At 51.2% G+C, this 19093-nt stretch overlaps 1 protein-coding gene across 1 annotated transcript in view; it reads right to left on the bottom strand.

The window, feature by feature from the left end:
• Positions 1 to 4836: 4836 nt before the first annotated feature.
• LOC147112178 (short transient receptor potential channel 2 homolog) overlaps positions 4837 to 19093 on the bottom strand; it is a 51673-nt gene continuing 37416 nt past the window's right edge. The window contains exons 2-5 of the mRNA XM_085999803.1: positions 17239 to 17366; positions 15503 to 15575; positions 8466 to 8598; positions 4837 to 5511 (exon numbers count right to left, since the gene is read on the bottom strand). Coding sequence (XP_085855929.1) covers positions 5063 to 5511; positions 8466 to 8598; positions 15503 to 15575; positions 17239 to 17366 — 783 coding nt within the window. The 3' untranslated portion in view covers positions 4837 to 5062. The remainder of the gene's footprint in view (positions 5512 to 8465; positions 8599 to 15502; positions 15576 to 17238; positions 17367 to 19093) is intronic.

Raw genomic sequence — 19093 nt, 5'->3', positions numbered from 1 at the left:
CTCACACCCAGTCCCGTTCACCCATCACCCCCTGTGCTCACTGACCTACATTGGCTCCCGATCCGGCAACGCATCGATTTCAAAATTCTCATCCTTGTTTTCAAATCCCTCCATAGCCTCGCCCCTCCCTATCTCTGTAACCTCCTCCAGCCCCACAATCCTCCGAGATCTCTGCGCTCCTCCAATTCTGGCCTCTTGCGCATCCCCCGATTTCCATCTCTCCACCATTGGCGGCCGTGCCTTCAACCCCCAGGGCCCTAAGCTCTGGAATTCCCTCCCTAAACCTCTCCGCCTCTCTCTCCTCCTTTAAGACGCTCCTTAAAACCGACCTCTTTAACCCAGCTTTTGGTCACCTGTCCTAATATCTCCTTATTTGGCTTGGTGTCAAATTTTGTTTGATAATCACTCCCGTGACGCGCCTTGGGTCGTTTTATGACGTGAAAGGCGCTGTATAAATGCAAGTTGTTGTTGAATCGGGTTATTTTTCTGGTGCAAGCGGTCTTTGTGTGCGTGTTTCTAGCTCGGTGTCTGGGCTCAGGTGCAGGAGAGGCGTGTCTCAGAGAGCAGCCAATGTCTTACAGCTCATCTAGTTGGATTCTCCAGTGGGAATGGACCGCGATAAACAAGCTATGACTGGCGTGTCTCGGTCTGTCAATTGGACTACCACTGTTCCCCCCCCACCCCACCGAGACCGTGACGCTAGCTCATTATAAATACATTCACCACACATTTGAAATATGGCTCATCCTGTTTGTCAGATGGTGTTAATCTCTCTTGACACCCCTTCGATGGTCTCCCACCACTGCTATTTCCCACGAGTTCTTACTTCTAGGTTTCAAGTTAGAAGATTCTGTGACTAGAATTTCAGTAAGGCTGTATGTGTGAATTTCCGGTACCGAGTCTCACGTGTTGCCAGGTCACCTCCTCCTGTAACACCTCGAAGCCCTTCGCATCCAATCAATCACTTTGAGGTGCACTGCTCCTGTTGCTCAACATCCGAAAACACAGCGTCAGTCTCCACATGTACGCTGACGACACCCAGCTCGACCTCACTACCTCTTCTCTCAACCCCTCCACCGCCTCTAAATTGACACACTGCTTGTCCGACAGCACAAATTTCCTCCAACTGAATATTGGGAAGACCGAAGCTATTGTTTTCAGTCCCCGCCACAAACTCCGTTCCCGAGCCACTGACTCCATCCCTCTCCCTAACATCTGTCTGAGGCTGAACCACACTGTTCACAACCTTGGTGTTGTATTTGATCCTGAAATGAGCTCCCTCAGTACTGCCCCTCCGACAGTGCGGCGCTCCCTCAGTACAGCCCCTCCGACAGTGCAGCGCCCCCTCAGTACTGCCCCTCCGACAGTGCAGCGCCCCCTCAGTACTGCCCCTCCGACAGTGCAGCGCTCCCTCAGTACTGCCCCTCCAACAGTGCGACGCTCCCTCAGTACTGCCCCTCCGACAGTGCGGCGCTCCCTCAGTACTGCCCCTCCGACAGTGCGCCGCTCCCTCAGTACTGCCCCTCCGACAGTGCGACGCTCCCTCAGTACTGCCCCTCCGACAGTGCGGCGCTCCCTCAGTACTGCCCCTCCGACAGTGCGCCGCTCCCTCAGTACTGCCCCTCCCACAGTGCGGCGCTCCCTCAGTACTGCCCCTCCGACAGTGCGCCGCTCCCTCAGTACTGCCCCTCCCACAGTGCAGCGCTCCCTCAGTACTGCCCCTCCGACAGTGCGACGCTCCCTCAGTACTGCCCCTCCGACAGTGCGGCGCTCCCTCAGTACTGCCCCTCCGACAGTGCGCCGCTCCCTCAGTACTGCCCCTCCGACAGTGCGACGCTCCCTCAGTACTGCCCCTCCGACAGTGCGGCGCTCCCTCAGTACTGCCCCTCCGACAGTGCGCCGCTCCCTCAGTACTGCCCCTCCGACAGTGCGGCGCTCCCTCAGTACTGCCCCTCCGACAGTGCGCCGCTCCCTCAGTACTGACCCTCCGACAGTGCGCCGCTCCCTCAGTACTGCCCCTCCCACAGTGCGCTGCTCCCTCAGTACCGCACTGGGAGTGTCAGCCTAGATTTTGTGCTCAAGTCTCTGGAGTGGGACTTGAACCCACGACATTCTGACTGAGAGACGAGAGTGCTGCCCACTGAGCCACGGTCAGCACTGGGAAACATACACCGGGGCACTGGAGAATGTAACTCACCCAGAAGGTGCGAGACCACAGCGAGAGGTGAGGAACAAATTGCACACGGGACACATAAAATGGGATTTTACAATGAGACTCCCTCTTTAATTCAACTGCTCTTTCAATTAGCCGCAATCCTGTTACACAGTCCAGCAAGGTCCAATCTCCGTCGTGTTCAGAGTTTAATACGGCCAGCTCCGCTCCTCCTGCTCTACCTCCACCTCAGTGTTTCCACCGTTCAGAGTCCCTTTCACTCCGAGCTCAGACTCTGCGCACAGGCATGCTGTCCAGCCAGTGACCAGCAGTGTCTCCACTGACCCCTCCCATTCACACCCACCGAGAGGGGAGCGGAGAGAGAGCAGGAATCACACAAAACAGCGAAGGAGATTGTGAGGTCAGGACTCCCTGTGCGAGGCGTCCCTCCCAACTCCCGCTTTATAGCAGCTTTGTGCTCGAGTTGAGGGATGTTAGTGCAGAGAACCAGAACACGTTCCATTTCAAGCACCCAATCCCAGCATCAAACACAGATACAGAGTAAAGCTCCCTCTACACTGTCCCATCAAACACGCCCAGGGCAGGTGCAGCACGGGTTAGATACAGAGTAAAGCTCCCTCTACACTGTCCCATCAAACACTCCCAGGGCAGGTACAGCACGGGTTAGATACAGAGTAAAGCTCCCTCTACACTGTCCCATCAAACACTCCCGGGGCAGGTGCAACACGTGGTTAGATACAGAGTAAAGCTCCCTCTACACTGTCCCATCAAACACTCCCAGGGCAGGTACAGCACGGGTTAGATACAGAGTAAAGCTCCTTCGACACTGTCCCATCAAACACTCCCAGGGCAGGTACAGCACGGGTTAGATACAGAGTAAAGCTCCTTCGACACTGTCCCATCAAACACTCCCAGGGCAGGTACAGCACGGGTTAGATACAGAGTAAAGCTCCCTCTACACTGTCCCATCAAACACTCCCAGGGCAGGTACAGCAGGGGTTAGATACAGAGTAAAGCTCCCTCTACACTGTCCCATCAAACACTCCCAGGGCAGGTACTGCACGGGTTAGATACAGAGTAAAGCTCCCTCTACACTGTCCCATCAAACACTCCCGGGGCAGGTGCAACACGTGGTTAGATACAGAGTAAAGCTCCCTCTACACTGTCCCATCAAACACTCCCAGGGCAGGTACAGCACGGGTTAGATACAGAGTAAAGCTCCCTCTACATTGACCCAATACATGGCTTCTTTCTCTGAGCGAATTTGCAAATTTGGTGCCAGATTAGAGAGGGTTTGGAATGCTGGGCTGATTTTGCTCGAAGCTGGATTGAGAATGTCCCAAACTCATCTCACAGAATCATCAGTAGAGGCATTCATCGCCTCCCCCTGGGCTGGATTGGAATGTCAGGTCCCAGAGATCAAAGGCTGGTGTCAATCCCACTGTCCAATCCAATTCCCCTTTTCATCGATTACATCGAGTCTACAGCACGGAAACAGGCCATTCGGCCCAACTGGTCCGTGCTGTGTTTCTGCTCCACTCGAGCCTCCTCCCACCCCTCTTCATCTCACCCCATCAACTTATCCTTCCATTCCTTTCTCCCTCAGATGCTTGTCCAGCCTCCCCTTAAATCCATCGATACTATTCGCTTCAACCACTCCCTGTGGCAGCGAGTTCCACATTCTCACCACTCTCTGGGTAAAGAAGTTTCTCCTGAATTCCCTATTGGATTTATTAGTGACTATCTTATATTTACGACCTGTAGTTTTGGAAACATTTTCTCTACGTTTAACCTATCAAAACCTTTCATAATCTTAAAGACGTCAGGTTGCCCCTCAGATTTCCCTTTGCTACAGAAAACAGCCCCAGCCTGTTCAATCTTTCCTGATAGTTATAACCGCTCAGTTCTGCTATCATCCTTGTGAGTCCTTTTTGCACCTTTATTCCACTGCCTCTAGATCCTTTTTAGGACTGTGCACGGCGCTCCCAGTGTGGTCTAACCAAGGTTCGATACAAGTTTAACATAACCTCTCTGCTTCTCAATTCAATCTCTCCAGAAATGAACCCCAGTACTTGGTTTGCTTTATAATGGCCTTGTTAACCTGTGTGGCTACTTTGAGTGATTTGTGTATCCGTGCCCCCAGATCCCTCTGCTCCTCGACCCCATTTAGAGTTTTATTTTGCACGCAGTGTGTAGCCTCCTTATTCTTCTGACCAAAAAGTACCACCTCACACTTAACTATATTGAAATTAATTTGCCAATTACACGCCCATTCTGCAAGTTTATTAAACGTCTTCCTGTATTTTGTCATGGTCCTTCCCAGCATTGACTATCCCCCCCAATTTGGTGTCATCCGCAAATTTTGAAATTGTCGTTCCGATTCCCGAGTCCAAGTAGTTTATGTAAATTGTGAACTGCAGTGGTCCCAGCACCGATCCCCGGGGAACACCACCACCCACCTTCTGCCGTTCTGAGGAACTGCCCTTCCCCCCGTCTCTCTGTTGTGAAGCCAGCTTGCCCTCCGTTCTGCTACTTGTCCGCCTGACTCCGCCTGCTCTGACCGTAGTCATGGGTCCACAGCCTTATCGAAGGCCTAGAGAAAATCCAAATATATTACATCTTTACACTCAATTCCTTCTAATGATTCAATACCTCCAGAAAACTAGATATAAAAAGTAAGAGTTTAATTCAGTTACAGTCCTACCATTTACTTAAAGATAATTTGCTGCCTTGTTAATGCTAGGTAACAGCGATGAGCTTAGCGAGGGTAGAGTTATACTGCAATGATGTTGCTGCCGATAGTATGCTAAGTGTTTTGCCTTTTGAATCCAACAGATACACTGGGGACATTCAAGTCCTCCTTTTGACGGCGATTATTATTTCCTCCTTTCAGTCTTTCTCCTCTTTTGCCTCGTCTGGATCACCTTCGTTCTTCTCCGTCGAGGAGCCCTCCCCCTCTTCCAGTCCCTCCTGGGGGTCAGCGGGAGCGCTGGCCCCAGCTCCGTCGCTGGGGTACGGGGGGCACCTGTCAGCCTCCTCCTCTGCCTCTGGCTGCGCCACCTTGACGGCTGCGGGAGGCTCGATCCTGTCCTCCGAGTCCTGGTGGACGGTCACCTTGAAGGAAGACTTAGGGGAGCCGGTGTCCGAATTAGCCATGGATTCCTGGTCGGCCTCCATGAAGCGATTCCGCGCCCCGAGGATGTATTTGCCGATGACGGCGGAGGCTTCGCCGGATTTGGTGGTGCTGCCGGCCGCGCCCATGCCGTACCTCAACCGCTTAATCTCCGACTGCAGCCGGCCCACAAACTTACTCAAATCCGTGATGCGATTCCCGAGATCTGTAACAGAGAGAAATAACTTACAGCTTTCACCACCTCCAGACATCCCAGAGCACTTTACAACCAATGAAGTACTTTTTGAAGTGCAGTCGCGCGGCAGCCAATTTGCGCACAGCAAGCTCCCACAAACAGCAATACGATAAATGACCAGATCATCTGTTTTAGTGATGTTGGTTGAGGGATAAATATTGGCCCCAGGACACCGGGGAGAACTCCCCCCTGCTCTTCTTCGAATAGTGGCCATGGGATCTTTTTCACCCACCTGAGAGGGCAGACGGGGCCTCGGTTTAACGTCTCATCTGAAAGATGGCACCTCCGACAGTGCAGCGCTCCCTCAGTACTGCCCTTCCGACAGTGCAGCGCTCCCTCAGTACTGCCCCTCCGACAGTGCGGCGCTCCCTCAGTACTGACCCTCCGACAGTGCAGCGCTCCCTCAGTACTGCCCTTCCGACAGTGCAGCGCTCCCTCAGTACTGCCCCTCCGACAGTGCGGCACTCCCTCAGTACTGCCCCTCCGACAGTGCGGCGCTCCCTCAGTACTGCCCCCCCGACAGTGCAGCACTCCCTCAGTACTGCCCCCCAACAGTGCGGCGCTCCCTCAGTACCGCCCCCCAACAGTGCAGCGCTCCCTCCGTACTGCCCCTCCAACAGTGCAGCACTCCCTCAGTACTGCCCCTCCGACAGTGCGGCACTCCCTCAGTACTGCCCTCCGACAGTGCGGCGCTCCCTCAGTACTGCCCCTCCGACAGTGCGGCGCTCCCTCAGTACTGCCCCTCCGACAGTGCGGCGCTCCCTCAGTACTGCCCCTCTGACAGTGCGGTGCTCCCTCAGTACTGCCCCATAGACAGTGCGGCGTTCCCTCAGTACTGCCCCTCAGACAGTACAGCGCTCCCTCAGTACTGCCCCTCAGACAGTGCGGCGTTCCCTCAGTACTGCCCCTCTGACAGTGCGGCGCTCCCTCAGTACTGCACTGGTGTGTCACCCTGGATTTTGTGCTCAAGTCTCTGGAGTGGAGTGAACCCATGATTTTCTGACTCTGTGGTTGGAGTGCTACCCACTGATAAATGACAATTGATGTTCAATTAACATTCACAAAGTCTGACGTGAAGGGCCAAAGCCCACAGTGCCGGACACCAAGACTGAAAAGACTAGAGAGAAAATGAGACTCAAGGATTGATGCCTGCATGATGACAATCTTGACTTGGAGTTTAGGGGGAACGAGAGCAACAGTAAACAAACCCTCCTATTGTAAGGCTTGACTTTGTATTAAAACACTGAAATATCAGAGCGACACACTGGGCAGGCTTTTCATTGGGCCATGGAGGCGGGATTGGAGGCGTGTGGGGGTTAAAATCCCAAAATTGGGGGGCACAAACCCATCCCGCCTCCAACCCGCCTCCATGCCAGTTTCAAAGGAGGCGGGTACCCGCCCCGCACTGGGACCCGCCTCCCCGAGGCGGGAAGGGGATTAGTGCCAATTAACAGGTAGTTAACAGGTAGTTTTTAGCCTAATCCCTATTTTTAAGGTTGAAGTGTGGATTCCCGACGGCTCCAAACCACGCCAAGTTAGCGAGGCGGGCCGTCGGGATGAAGGTCTTGGAGGATTCGAGATGTCCGGTGTTCAGGTGAGTGATGGGTGCATGAGTGCAGAGGTAAGTGTGTTTGGTGTGTCTAAAGTGTTTAAAGAAGTTCTACTAACTTTTACTTACCTTTACAGCCTTCCTTCCTTCAGGTCTCGGGAGTCCCTCATCTCACCGGCACAGAAAGCAGAATGGCCGCGAGCTGTCAAAATCTGCAGCCTCTGCTTTCTGTTCCGGGGAGATCTCTAAATCATCCTGAGAGGAAGGAATTAACTTGGAGTACAGATTGTCAGTGTTTGACAGCTTCAAACAGCTGTGAAATGCTGATATTTCATCTGTCAAAAGGTCTTGACAGATGAAATATCAATCTGTGACGTCACCTGTTGCCGGGTGGCCCTTAATTGGCCTGCTGAGCCCGCTGGGCGGACTCAACAAGGTCAATCAAGTCAAAATCGCGTGGATTGGCTACAACTCGATGGAGGCGGGACTACAACCCCAAAAGTTGTAGTCCCGCCTCCTACCCGACTCCTCAAGGAAAATCCAGCCCAATGTGTTTGGATGGAGTTGGGATGAGGAGAATCACGATGTGTCTCCATTATGTGCAGTGACCAAGATTGTAAAGACGAGAGAAGACAAGGTTCATTGAGGAGTCGTGCTTGGATGACAACAAGCTTGAGTTTAAGCTTGAGGTTTTTTTGAGCTGAGATGAGGAGGAATTTCTTCACTCGGAGGGCGGTGAATCTTTGGAATTCTCTGCCTCAGAGGGCTGTGGATGCTCAGTCATTGAGTATATTCAAGACAGAGGTTGCTAGATTTTTGTACTCCAGGGGAATCGAGGGATATGGAGATCGGGCGGGAAAGTGGAGTTGAGGTCGAAGATCAGCCATGATCTCATTGAATGGCGGAGCAGGCTCGAGGGGCCGAATGGCCGACTCCTGCTCCTAATTCTTATGATCTTATGTTCTTTAAAAGCCCGCAGACTTTAGGAGGAACAAAGACGGGAAATTCAGAGGAGAAGTGGCAACAGTCCGTCCATTGTACTCTGCCCCAGGACAGATCATAATGCTGGTCTCACACATGGGATTCTTCAGTCACTCACTGGGGAAGCGTTGCGGCGAGTTGTTATGATCTGAAAGGACGGTGGAAGCAGATTCAATAGTAACTTTCAAAAGGGAATTGGATAAATACTTGAAGGGGAAAAATTTGCAGGGCTGTGGGGAAAGAGCAGGGGGTAAGTGGGACTAATTGGAGCTCTTTCAAAGAGCTGGCACAGGCACGATGGGCCGAATGGTGGTGGACTAGCAAAACAGAGGACGTGAGTTCAAATCCGGTCTCTCTCTGTGAACCCCGTGGAATCCCTGTGTCGCTCACTCACCTTTCCTCTGTTTCTCTGCAAACTCCTGCCGTGATGTCTCTATGTACCTCTGGACCAGGGTTTTTATGACCTGTAGCCGATAGGATTCCCGGGTCCCAATTTGGCAGCCATCACTGTTCAACGCTGTGTTGGCCTGAGAAGACAACAGCAACAACAATGTGCCTTTGTATAGCGCCTTTAACATCCCAAGTCCCTTCACAGGAGCAATTATTAAAACAACATTTGACACCGAGCCACAAAAGGAGAGATTAGGACAGGTGACCAAAAGCTTGGTCAAAGAGGTCGGTTTTAAGTAGCGTCTTAAAGGAGGAGAGAGAGGTGGAGGCGGAGAGGTTTAGGGAGGGAATTCCAGATCTCGGGGAGTTGTGGGGCTGAAGGAGGTTAGAGTCACAGGCCTAGAAATTCACTACAGCCCCGTTTGGGGCGCCAGCCTCGCCAGGGCGCTAAAAGTAGCGCCCCGGAAGCAGTCGCGGCCGCCCGCCGGAAATTCAGTTGGCGCGCCCCAGAGGGAAGCGCGGCGCTACTGGAGGCGCCCCGCATCCCTCTTGGGGCGCTGCAGCTGAATATCGCTGCGCAACGTGCCGCAGCGCCACACGCTGCGGCACGGCGCGCTGCGGTACTGCAGGCCTTCCTCCCCTTCTTAAAGGGGAGGGGCCTTGTGCAGCGCGATCGAGGATCGCGAGTGCCGGCAAAAGAGCCCGGCACCGAGGAGAAGTGCCGGGCTCTTGGAGCGCAGTCGGCACTCCGCGGGGGGCGGGGGGGGGGGGCGCTCAGGAGGCCGGGGACGGCAGCGCGGAGAGGTGCTGGCAGGTGGCCAGCAACAAAAATGGCCGCCCCGCACCTCTCCTTTAATTAGCGCCTCTACCGCCGCAGGTAGGCCCCCCTGAACCGGTCGCACATAGCGTCCGGCGTTAAAGCAGGGGGCGCATCTAAATATCGCGATCGGGGCGTTAGCGGGGCGCTGCGCACACCGATGACGTCATCGGTAGCGGCGCAGCGCTAACGGCTAGCGCCGCCATTAGCGTCCCGCTGAATTTAGCGGAAGGCGTGGCCAGTGGCTTCCGACCCACTTAGCGCCCTCTTAAGGCGCTAACTGGTGGCGCAGCCCACTGAATTTCTAGGCCAGTGTGTGTGGAACCCGTACCCCAGTGAGAGTCAGTGTCTCTGGAACCTGTAGCCCAGTGAGAGTCAGTGTGTGTGGAACCCGTACCCCAGTGAGAGTCAGTGTCTCTGGAACCTGTAGCCCAGTGAGAGTCAGTGTGTGTGGAACCCGTACCCCAGTGAGAGTCAGTGTCTCTGGAACCTATAGCCCAGTGAGAGTCAGTGTGTGTGGAACCCGTACCCCAGTGAGAGTCAGTGTCTCTGGAACCTGTATCCCAGTGAGAGTCAGTGTGTGTGGAACCCATACCCCAGTGAGAGTCAGTGTCTGTGGAACCCGTACCCCAGTGAGAGTCAGTGTGTGTGGAACCCGTACCCCAGTAAGAGTCAGTGTCTGTGGAACCCGTACCCCAGTGAGAGTCAGTGTCTCTGGAACCTGTATCCCAGTGAGAGTAAGTGTGTGTGGAACCCATACCCCAGTGAGAGTCAGTGTCTCTGGAACCAGTATCCCAGTGAGAGTCAGCGTCTGTGGAACCCGTACCCCAGTAAGAGTCAGTGTCTGTGGAACCCGTACCCCAGTGGGAGTCAGTGCCTGTGGAACATGTACCCCAGTGAGAGTTAGTATGTGTGGGACCCGTACCCCAGTGAGAGTCAGTGTCTGTGGAGGAGGATGCCGAGAAACTCCAGTATGATTTGGACAGGTTGGGCGATTGGGCAGATGCATGGCAGATAGAGTATAATGTGGATAAATGCGAGGTTATCCACTTTGGTGGCAAAAACAGGAAGACAGATTATTATCTGAATGGCAATAGATTGGGAGAAGGGGAAGTGCAACAAGACCTGGGTGTCCTTGTGCACCAGTCGCTGAAGGTAAGCATGCAGGTGCAGCAGGCGGTTAAGAAGGCAAATGGTATGTAGGCCTTTGTAGCGAGAGGGTTTGAGTACAGGAACAAGGATGTCTTGCTGCAGTTGTACAGGGCCTTGGTGAGACCACATCTTGAGTATTGTGTGCAGTTTTGGTCGCCTTATCTGAGGAAGGATGTTCTTGCCATGGATGGAGTGCAGCGAAGATTCACCAGGCTGATACCTAGAATGGCAGGAATGACGTATGAGGAGAGATTGGGTCAATTGGGCTTGTACTCGCTGGAGTTTAGAAGAATGAGAGGGGATCTCATTGAAACTTATAAAATTCTAACAGGACTAGACAGACTAGATGCAGGAAGGATGTTCCCGATGGTCGGGGAGTCCAGAACCAGGGGTCACAGTCTAACATAAACATAAGAAGTAGGAGCAGGAGTAGGCCACACGGCCCCTCGGGCCTGCTCTGCCATTCAATAGGATCATGGCTGATCCGAATCTAGACTCACGTCCACTTCCCTGCCCTCTCCCCGTAACCCCTAATTCCCTTATCTGCTAGGAAACTGTCTATCTCCATTTTAAATTTATTTAATGTCGCAGCTTCCACAGCTCTCTGGGGTAGCAAATTCCATAGATTTACTACCCTCTGAGTGAAGAAGTTTCTCCTCATCTCAGTTTTGAAAGGGCAGCCCCTTATTCTTAGATTATGCCCCCTAGTTCTAGTCTCACCCATCAGTGGAAACATCCTCCCCACATCCACCCGATCAAGCCCCCTCACAATCTTATATGTTTCGATAAGATCGCCTCTCATTCTTCTGAACTCCAATGAGTAAAGTCCCAACCTACTCAACCTTTCCTCATACGTCAACCCCCTCATCTCCGGAATCAACCGAGTGAACCTTCTCTGAACCGCCTCGAGAACAAGTATATCTTTTCTTAAATATGGAAACCAAAACTGCACGCAGTATTCCAGGTGTGGCCTCACCAATACCCTGTATAACTGCAGCAAGACTTCCCTGTTTTTATACTCCATCCCCCTTGCAATAAAAGCCAAGATTCCATTGGCCTTCCTGATCACCTGCTGCACCTGCATACTAACTTTTTGTGTTTCATGCACCAGGACCCCCAGATCCCTTTGTACTCTAGCACTTTGCAGTTTCTCTCCATTTAGATAATAACTTGCTCTTTGATTTTTTCTGCCAAAGTGCATAACCTCACACTTTTCAACATTATATTGCATCTGCCAAATCTCTGCCCACTCACTTAGCCTGTCTATGTCCTTTTGCAGGTTTTTTATGTCATCCTCACTCACTGCTTTCCCTCCCATCTTTGTATGGTATGTCTAAGGATAAGGGGTAAGCCATTTAGGACAGAGATGAGGAGGAATTTCTTCACCCAGAGAGTGGTGAACCTGTGGAATTCTCTACCACAGAAGGCAGTAGAGGCCAATTCATTAAATATATTCAAGAAGGAGTTGGATATATTTCTTAAGGCTAAATAGATCAAGGGATATGGGGAGAAAGCAGGGACAGGGTACTGAGTTTGGATGATCAGCCACGATCGCATTGAATGGCGGAGCAGGCTCAAGGGGCCGAATGGCCTACTCCTGCTCCTATCTTCTATGTTTCTATATTTCTATGTTTCTATGTAACCCATACCCCAGTGTGAGTCAGTGTCTGTGGAAACATAGAAACATAGAAGATAGGAGCAGGAGTAGGCCATTCGGCCCCTCGAGCCTGCTCCGCCATTCAATGCGATCATGGCTGATCATCCAATTTCAGTACCCGGTCCCTGCTTTCTCCCCATACCCCTCGATTCCTTTAGCCTTAAGAAGTATATCCAACTCCTTCTTGAATATATTTAATGAATTGGCCTCTACTGCCTTCTGTGATAGAGAATTCCACAGGTTCACCACTCTCTGGGTGAAGAAATTCCTCCACATTTCTGTCCTAAATGGCTTACCCCTTATCCTTAGACTGTGACCCCTGGTTCTGGATTCCCTGACCATCGGGAACATCCTTCCTGCATCTAGTCTGTCCAGTCCTGTCAGAATTTTATAAGTTTCAATGAGATCCCCTCATTCTTCTAAACTCCAGCGAGTACAAGCCCAATCGTCCCAATCTCTCCTCATACGTCATTCCTGCCATCCCAGGTATCAGCCTGGTGAATCTTCGCTGAACTCCTTCCATGGCAAGAACATCCTCCCTCAGATAAGGCGACCAGAACTGCACACAATACTCAAGATGTGGTCTCACCAAGGCCCTGTACAACTGTAGCAAGACATCCTTGCTCCTGTACTCAAACCCTCTCGCTACGAAGGCCAACATACCATTTGCCTTCTTAACTGCCTGCTGCACCTGCATGCTTACCTTCAGCGACTGGTGCACAAGGACACCCAGGTCTCGTTGCACTTCTCCTTCTCCCAATCTATTGCCATCAGATAATAATCTGCCTTCCTGTTTTTGCCACCAAAGTGGATAACCTCGCATTTATCCACGTTATATTGCATCTGCCATGCTTCTGCCCAATCACACAACCTGTCCAAATCATCTTGGAGTTTCTCGGCATCCTCCTCACAGCACACACGCCCACCCAGCTTTGTGTCGTCTGCAAATTTGGAGGTATTACATCTAGTTCCCTTGTCTAGATCATTAATATATATGGTGAATAGCTGGGGTCCAAGGACCGATCCCTGCAGTACCCCACTAGTCACTGCCTGCCACTCGGAAAAAGACCCGTTTATTCCAACTCTTTGCTTTCTGTCTGCCAACCAGTTCTCTATCCAAGTCAATACCTTGCCGCCAATCCCATGTGCCTTAACTTTACACGCTAATCTCTTATGCAGGAACTTATCAAAAACCTTCTGAAAGTCCAAATACACCACATCCACTGGTTCTCCCTTATCTATTTTACCAGTTACATCCTCAAAAAATTCCAGTAGATTAGTCAAGCACGATTTACCTTTTGTAAATCCATGTTGACTTTGTCTGATCCTGTCACTGTTTTCCAAGTGCTCTGCTATTACATCTTTTATAATGGACTCTAGCATTTTCCCCACTACCGATGTCAGGCTTACCGGTCTATAATTCCCCGTTTTCTCTCTACCACCTTTTTTGAATAGTGGGGTAACATTAGCTACCCTCCAATCCATGGGTACTGTTCCAGATTCCATTGAATGTTGGAAGATGATCAGCAATGCATCTACTATTTCTAGGGCCACTTCCTTAATACCGTAGGATGTAGATTATCAGGCCCTGGGGATTTATCGGCCTTCAATCCCATCAATTTCCCCAACACCATTTCCCTACAAATACTGATTTCTTTCAGTTCCTCCCTTTCATCAGACCCTATGTTCCCCGTCATCTCTGGGAGGTTATTTGTGTCCTCCTTTGTGAAGACAGAACCAAAATATGTATTTAATTGGTCAGCCATTTCTTTGTTCCCCATTATAAATTCCCCTGATTCTGACTGCAAGGGACCTACGCTTGACTTCACCAATCTTTTTCTCTTCACATATCTATAAAAGCTTTTACAGTCAGTTTTTATGTTCCCTGCAAGCTTACTCTCATATTCAATTTTCCCCTTCTTAATTAATCCCTTTGTCCTCCTTTGTTGAATCCTAAACTGCTCCCAATCCTCAGGTTTACTGCTTTTTCTGGCCAATTTATATGTCCTCTCCTTGGATCTTATGCTATCCCTAATTTCCCTTGTTAGCCACGGTTGAGTCACATTTTTTGTTTTATTTTTATGCCAAACTGGGATGAACAAATTCTGTAGTTCATCCATGTGGTCTTTGAATGTTTGCCATTGCCTATCCACCGTCAACCCTTTGAGTGACATTCCCCAATCAATCCTACCCAACTCGCGCCTCAGACCATCGTAGTTTCCTTTATTTAAATTCAGGACCCTAGTCTCTGAGTCAACTACTTCATTCTCCATCTTAATGAAGAATTCGATCATATTATGATCGCTCTGACCCAAGGGGCCTCGTAAACAAGATTGCTAATTAATCCTTTCTCGTTACATAATACCCAGTCTAAGATGGCCTGATCTCTGGTTGGTTCCTCGACATATTGGTCCAGGATACCATCCCGTAAACACTCCAGGAATTCCTCCTCCACAGTATTGTTACTAATTTGGTTGGCCCAATCTATATGTAGATTAAAGTCACCCATGATGACTGCCGTGCCCTTATTGCACGCTTCTCTAATTTCCCTTTTAATGCCATCCCCAACCTCTGCATTACCACTCCCACTAACGTTTACTGCCCCTTGGTATTTCTCAGTTCTACCCATACAGATTCCACATCATCAGAGCTAATATCCTTCCTTACAATTGTGTTAATCCCTTCTTTAACCAGCAATGCTACCCCACCTCCCTTTCCTTTTTGCCTATCTTTCCTGAATATTGAATACCCCTGGATGTTGAGTTCCCAGTGAGAGTCAGTGCGTGTGGAACCCATACCCCAGTGAGAGTCAGTGTGTGTGGAACCCGTACCCCAGTGAGAGTCATTGTGTGTGGAACCCGTACCCCAGTGAGAGTCAGTGTGTGTGGAACCTGTACCCCAGTGAGAGTCAGTCTGTGTGGGACCCGTACCCGAGTGAGTCAGTGTGTGTAGAACCCGTACCCCAGTGAGAGTCAGTGTGTGTGGAACCTGTACCCCAGTGAAAGTCAGTGTGTGTGGAACCTGTACCCCAGTGAGAGTCAGTGTGTGTGGAACCCGTACCCCAGTGAGAGTCAGTGTCTGTGGAACCCGTACTCCAGTGAGAGTCAGTGTCTGTGGAACCCGTACCCCAGTGAGAGTCAGTGTCTGTGGAACTGTACCCCAGTGAGAGTCAGTGTGTGTGGGACCCGTACCCCAGTGAGAGTCAGTGTCTGTGGAACCCGTACCCCAGTGAGAGTCTGTGTATGTGGAACCCGTACCCCAGTGAGAGTCAGTGTCTGTGGAACTGTACCCCAGTGAGAGTCAGTGTGTGTGGAACCCGTACCCCAGTGAGAGTCAGTGTCTTCAGGAGAGGAGAAGATGGAAACAAAACATTTAAAGAGGTCGCCCCCAAGGAAAGAATTGCTCCGTCACTTACGATGGATGTTGGCAGCGGCGGATAATCAGGCTGCTTGTTGAAGTTGGCACAGCACAACTTGCGTAAAATCCACCTAGTGCGAAGAGAAAAACCATAAATGTTGCACACAGCAAGATTCCACCAACAACAACGACCAGTTAATCTGTTTTTGATCGATTAATCAAGGCTTGCCGGGACATTTGGAGAACTTCCTATTCTCAGAGACCCTTAACAGCGATCAGAACAGACGTACAGAGCCACGGTTCAACACCTATCCAGCAGCCATTTAATCTCCTCCCACAGCCCAGTTACAATCTACACTATTATGTACATGGGCTGTGGGAGGAGATTGAATGGGTGGGTAGAGTCCATGATAGGGGAGAGTGTACATGGGCTGTGGGAGGAGATTCAATGGGTGGGTAGAGTCCGTGATAGGGGAGAGTGTACATGGGGTGTGGGAGGAGATTCAATGGGTGGGTAGAGTCCGTGATAGGGGTGAGCGTACAGGGGCTGTGGGAGGAGATTGAATGGGTGGGGAGAGTCGATGATAGCGGAGAGTGTATGTGGGCTGTGGGAGGAGATTAAACGGGTAGGTAGAGTCCGTGATAGGGGTGAGCGTACAGGGGCTCAGGCTTGGTTACCTCTGGTGACCCCCAAGGATCTATAATTGACCCCCTCCTAATTCTCATCCAAATGCTGCCACTTGGTGACATCATCTGAAAACACAGCGTCAGTTTCCACATGTACGCTGACGATACCCAGCTCTACCTCACTACCACTTCTCTCGACCCCTCCACGGTCTCTAAATTATCAGACTGCTTGTCCGACATCCAGTCCTGGATGAGCAGAAATTTTCTCCAATTAAATATTGGGAAGACCGAAGCCATTGTTTTCGGTCCCTGCCACAAACTCCGTTCCCGAGCCACTGACTCCATCCCTCTCCCTAACATCTGTCTGAGGCTGAACCACACTGTTCGCAACCTTGGTGTTATATTTCACCCGGAAATGAGTTTCCGACCACATATCCACAGTATCACGAAGAACTATTTCCACCTCCGTAACGTCGCCCGTCTCCGCCCTGTCTCAGCTCATCCGCTGCTGAAACCCTTATCCATGCCTTTGTTACCTCTAGACTTGACTATTCCAACGCACTCCTGGCTGGCCTCCCACATTCCACCCTACGTAAACTTGAGGTCATCCAAAACTCGGCTGCCCGTGTCCTAACTCGCACCAAGTCCCGTTCGCCCATCACCCTTTGTGCTCGCTGACCTACACCGGCTCCCGGTCCAGTAAAGCATCGATTTCAAAATTCTCATCCTTATTTTGAAATCCCTCCATGGCCTCGCCCCTCCCTATCTCTAACATCCTCCAGCCCCACAACCCCCCGAGAACTCTGCGCTCCTCTAATTCCGGCCTCTTGAGCATCCCCGATTTCCATCGCTCCACCATTGGTGGCCGTGCCTTCAGCTGCCTGGGCCCCGAGCTCTGGAATTCCCTCCCTAAACCTCTCCGCCTCTCTCTCCTCCTTTAAGACGCTTCTTAAAACCGACCTCTTTGACCGAGCTTTTGGTCACCTGCCCTAGTAGCACTTTATATGGCTCAGTTTGAAATTTTGTTTGATAATCGCTCCTGTGAAGCGCCTCGGGACGTTTTACTGTGTTAAAGTCACCGTATAAACACAAGTTGTTGTTGTAACTGTAGACGGAGATTGCCCTGAACATGAGGCACCTTCTGATATTAAACTGAATGTCACTCACTTGACAAAATAATAGAAGGATTTGGGTGTTGGGATGATGTTGAAGGGAACGGGCAGCGTGAGGCCCTCCCGGAAATAGCAAAGGTAGAGTCTTGATCGGGCGAACTTCCATTCAACGTCCGCATCGTCCTGGAAACGGGAGAAGCATAGGGATGTAAAATGGCTGTTGGGCAGGTTAAGTAGATCCTGCATCAGTGACCAAGAATATCCAAACTCAAAAACACTTTCAAGAGCAGGAAGAACCGGATAGACAACATACCCCACACCTCCTACCCACCTTCTCACCAGCTACAGCACGGGTTAAATACAGAGTAAAGCTCCCTCTACACTGTCCCATCAAACACCCCCAGGGCAGGTACAGCACGGGTTAGATACAGAGTAAAGCTCCCTCTACACTGTCCCATCAAACACTCCCAGGGCAGGTACAGCACGGGTTAGATACAGAGTAAAGCTCCCTCTACACTGTCCCATCAAACACTCCCAGGGCAGGTACAGCACGGGTTAGATACAGAGTAAAGCTCCCTCTACACTGTCCCGTCAAACACTCCCAGGGCAGGTACAGCACGGGTTAGATACAGAGTAAAGCTCCCTCTACACTGTCCCATCATACACCCCCAGGGCAGGTACAGCACGGGTTAGATACAGAGTAAAGCTCCCTCTACACTGTCCCATCAAACACTCCCAGGGCAGGTACAGCACGGGTTAGATACAGAGTAAAGCTCCCTCTACACTGTCCCATCAAACACTCCCAGGGCAGGTACAGCACGGGTTAGATACAGAGTAAAGCTCCCTCTACACTGTCCCATGAAACACTCCCAGGGCAGGTACAGCACGGGTTAGATACAGAGTAAAGCTCCCTCTACACTGTCCCATGAAACACTCCCAGGGCAGGTACAGCACGGGTTAGATACAGAGTAAAGCTCTCTCTACACTGTCCCATCAAACACTCCCAGGGCAGGTACAGCACGGGTTAGATACAGAGTAAAGCTCCCTCTACACTGTCCCATCATACACCCCCAGGGCAGGTACAGCACGGGTTAGATACAGAGTAAAGCTCCCTCTACACTGTCCCATCAAACACTCCCAGGGCAGGTACAGCATGGGTTAGATACAGAGTAAAGCTCCCTCTACACTGTCCCATCAAACACTCCCAGGGCAGGTACAGCACGGGTTAGATACAGAGTAAAGCTCCCTCTACACTGTCCCATCAAACACTCCCAGGGCAGGTACAGCATGGGTTAGATGCAGAGTAAAGCTCCCTCTACACTGTCCCATCAAACACTCCCAGGGCAGGTACAGCACAGGTTAGATACAGAGTAAAGCTCCCTCTACACTGTCCCATCAAACACTCCCAGGGCAGGTACAGCATGGGTTAGATACAGAGTAAAGCTCCCTCTACACTGTCCCATCAAACACTCCCAGGGCAGGTACAGCACGGGTTAGATACAGAGTAAAGCTCCCTCTACACTGTCCCATCAAACACTCCCAGGGCAGGTACAGCACGGGTTAGATACAGAGTAAAGCTCCCTCTACACTGTCCCATCATACACCCCCAGGGCAGGTACAGCACGGGTTAGATACAGAGTAAAGCTCCCTCTACACTGTCCCATTAAACACACCCAGGGCAGGTACAGCACGGGTTAGATACAGAGTAAAGCTCCCTCTACACTGTCCCATTAAACACTCCCAGGGCAGGTACAGCACGGGGTTAGATACAGAGTAAAGCTCCCTCTACACTGTCCCATCAAACACTCCCAGGGCAGGTACAGCATGGGTTAGATACAGAGTAAAGCTCCCTCTACACTGTCCCATCATACACCCCCAGGGCAGGTACAGCACGGGTTAGATACAGAGTA

Source organism: Somniosus microcephalus, chromosome 10, assembly GCF_052327205.1.
Source record: "Somniosus microcephalus isolate GS21.2 chromosome 10, FLI_Smic_1.0, whole genome shotgun sequence".
Classification (NCBI taxonomy): Eukaryota; Metazoa; Chordata; class Chondrichthyes; order Squaliformes; family Somniosidae; genus Somniosus; species Somniosus microcephalus.
The sequence above is the reverse complement of the archived record's forward strand: the minus strand, read 5'-3'. Positions and strand labels throughout refer to the sequence as shown.